At 40.9% G+C, this 3699-nt stretch overlaps 1 protein-coding gene across 1 annotated transcript; it reads left to right on the plus strand.

Moving 5' to 3' along the window:
- LOC143882670 (hydroquinone glucosyltransferase-like) lies at positions 1 to 2931 on the plus strand. The gene is made up of 2 exons (XM_077386127.1): positions 1 to 653; positions 1925 to 2931. The coding sequence occupies exons 1-2, from the start codon at positions 35 to 37 to the stop codon at positions 2707 to 2709; spliced, it is 1404 nt and encodes a 467-aa protein (XP_077242242.1). The 5' UTR covers positions 1 to 34; the 3' UTR covers positions 2710 to 2931.
- Positions 2932 to 3699: the final 768 nt, after the last annotated feature.

Below are 3699 nucleotides of genomic sequence, written 5' to 3' on the forward strand. Positions count from 1 at the left end.
GGAAAAAAGGAGGAAGAAAAAGAAGGTTGCAGCAATGGAAGAAAGCCAAAAACCCCACATAGCGATTATACAGAGTCCCGGCATGGGTCATCTCATCCCACTAGCTGAGTTAGCAAAGAGACTCGTCCTTCACAACTTCTCAATCACACTCGTCTCTCTCTCAGCCGACCCCTCATCCAAAGCCCAAAACACCATACTAGAATCCCTCCCAAAAGATGTTAATTCAATTTCTCTCCCCCCAATTTCTCCCCAGGACACCCCTACCGGCATCCGTGCTGAAACCCGTATGTGCCTTACGGTCAGTCTCTCCCTCCCTTCAATACGTGAGATTTTAAAAACCCTAAACTCAACGACCCATCTCGTTGCCGTCATCGTCGATCTCTTCTGTACGGACGTCATCGACCTCGCCGGAGAATTTTCTGTCCGGCCGTATTTATTCTTCTCCACTACCGCTATGTGCTTATCTCTGGCCTTAAATTTAGAGACACTTGATGCGACGTATACTTGCGAATATAGAGATATAACTGAGCCCCTGAAACTTCCCGGTTGTATCCCGGTTTCATGGAAAGACGTGGGAGAGCCGTTTCAAGACAGGCAAAACGACGCATACAGATGGGTCTTACACCAGTCAAAACGTTACAAAGATGTAGAAGGTATTGTGAAACAATCAATTACTCCAAAAGCTTAAGCTGTTAAGAGTTGGAGTTATTTAATCATTTATACCTTAGGGGATTTGCTAGCGTCCACCGTTGGATTGTCTTGGTGTAGATTAGGCAAGTAGGAGGTAACTTAGCTTTATTAAACAATAAGATTAAATTAGAAATTAGGCTAGAATAGAATCTTCTATTATCATCTCTTTTCCATGGCTATCTTGATTTCATTTTATATTTATCATGTAAGTGATCTATCTAAGCACCGTTAATTCTCTTCGTAATCCATCTAAGTTTAGTGAAAATCTCTAAATTTATCATGGTACCAGAGTAGTCAATCAGACCTTGCCATGATCATCACACCGAGTAGCTGATCAAGCCGTCCACCCAGCCTTAGCAAATACTTAGATTTACACTTCTTTTACCATTGGAAAGTAGATTTGATTAGCATCTTCTCTTTCTATAATTATTTTGATTCCATTTTATGTTTTATCATGTAAGTGCTCTACATAAGCACACCTTGAGATTGATTGTAATCAAGCAAAAAATATAGTGAAATCAAATTTCTTCAAATTTCATGGATGCGCTGTTGCATGTGACAGCAGCCACATCATAAACGAACACAAAATCTGCTTGAAAAGTACGCCGTGTGGCAACCCTCACATGCAACAGCCAATCCGCAACACACCTTCTGCCATGGACGCTAGCAAATCCCATGGCAGAAGGTGTAAGCCCATATAGTCTAGTGTTTTTCAAACTGTACGGCTTACACCATCTGATGATCCAAACCGTCCATTTGATGGCCACAACTTAAATACATTGTGCCCCAAAAATCATTTCCATTTGACAATCCCAACCGTCCTATCTATAAAGGTTTCAATAATATGTAGTTCCTCTATAGATCGTATGGCTAGGATCATCCTATTGAAATGGGATTTCGGGTACAACCAATTTACCTTTTGGCCCATCAAATGGATGGTTTTGATCATCTTATGGTGCAAGACGTACCGTACTTTTGAAAAATATTGGACTATACCGGCATACCACTCTCCCTAATGTGTGGCCCTTCTTTTTTCGGTTGGCCTACATGTGGCACATGTGGCCACTCTTTTGGGTTAGCCATACGGCCCATATACAAGCAGTTGTTGGGTCTTGAACCTAGGGCTTGCGATGAGACAATTGCTCTGAAATCGTTTGAAACAACCAATTATTTCAAAAGCTTAAGCTATTTGAGTTGGTGTTATTGAATAAATTAATCATTCATGCTTTAGCAGGTATTCTAGTAAATAGCTTTGTGGATTTCGAACCCGGAGCTATAAAGGCTCTGACCGAAGAAATGCCAGGAAGACCTCCAATTTACCCGGTGGGCCCTCTGATTGGTTTGACAAGAGAAAGTGATGAATCCGAGTGTTTAAAGTGGCTGGACGATCAGCCACGTGGGTCAGTGTTGTTTGTCTGTTATGGAAGTGGTGGGACCCTTTCGTTTGAGCAGTTGAATGAATTGGCTTTGGGATTGGAGCTGAGTGAGCAAAGATTTTTGTGGGTGGTAAGAAGCCCAAGTGAAAAGGAGGCAAATGCAACTTTTTTCAGCCTCTGGGGTGTTAAAGGGGACCCTTTTGAGTTTTTGCCTGAAGGGTTTGTGAGTAGAATAAAGGGGAAGGGGATGTTGGTCTCTTCGTGGGCCCCACAGACACAAGTACTTAGCCATGGATCCACAGGTGGGTTTCTGTCTCATTGTGGCTGGAATTCGACCCTTGAGAGTGTCGTTAATGGCGTGCCTTTGATAGCATGGCCTCTCTATGCTGAGCAAAAGATGAACGCGGTCATGGTGGAGGGTATGAAGGTGGCTTTGAGGCCTAAAGCTAGTGAGACGGGGTTGATAAAGAAGGAGGAGATTGCGAGAGTTGTGAAGGGTTTGATGAAAGGGGAAGAAGGGAAAGAGGCGAGGAGTAGAATGGGAGACCTCAAAGATGCGGCTGCCAAGGCATTGGCTGAAGATGGGTCTTCTTATAGGTCCCTCTCTGAGGTTGCCCAGCAATGGAAACTACAAGAAAACTGAGTTTTACCGGCGATCTCGATCGAAAACCTTAGTAATTTTGGTAGCATTTTGATATTACATTTTAAATGTAAAAACCCTTTACCTTCCCTACATTTTGCATTTGGCATGGTGTAGTATGCTGCTTATAAAATATAAGAACAGTTAAGTGTGATAAATTCGAATATGAGTGATGTTGTTTTAAGATATTCCATCTTCTTCGGAAAAAATTTTATTTTAGTAAAACTTGAAGTCCTTTTAGAATTATTAACAGGTAATTAAACTTTCATTAATTCTATTTTTGGTGTTAAGATAACAATCGTCTCTTGAATTCCATTATGTTTATCCCTCCATCAAGCTTGTCTTGCTGAAATAGAAGTAGCATTAGAATCTTGTTCAAGGTATATTATGGCTTCTATCAACATGCATGTAACCTTAATTTTCTCATGTTCAATGACAAAAATTCCAATCTATATAACATTTAAATGTAAGTCTTACCTGAGTGTCAAAACCTATGGGATATCATTGAGACCATATATTATATACAGAGAATTTATATGATGGGTGGCCATGAAAACACGTGAAGTCTAAAAAAAGTAGGTACGGCCCATATTTTTTGATGATCCAAACCGTTCATCTGTTTGGGCACAACGTAAATAGGTTGTGTCCCAAAAATCAGTTCCATAGGATGATCCTAACCCTTCGATTTGTAGAAGATTCCATAAATGATTTTTGGAAATCTCCATCTTCATATCAGTTCAGATCGGAGGGTTCGGATCATCCTATGGAACTGATTTTTAGGGCACAACCTATTTACATTGTGCCCAAACAGATGAACGGTTTGGATCATCAAAAAAAGTGGGCCGTACCTACTTTTTTAGACTTCACGTGTTTTCACAGCCACCCATCATATAAATTCTTTTGTATACATATCTATGTCTATTATATATGGGAATTGCTAGCGTCCACTGCAAAAGGTATTTCGCGGCTGGTCTGTCGCACGTCAAACCAGCC

This window comes from Tasmannia lanceolata, unplaced genomic scaffold (assembly GCF_043159265.1).
Source record: "Tasmannia lanceolata isolate RefF3 unplaced genomic scaffold, GAP_Taslan_0.1 ptg000008l, whole genome shotgun sequence".
Classification (NCBI taxonomy): domain Eukaryota; kingdom Viridiplantae; phylum Streptophyta; class Magnoliopsida; order Canellales; family Winteraceae; genus Tasmannia; species Tasmannia lanceolata.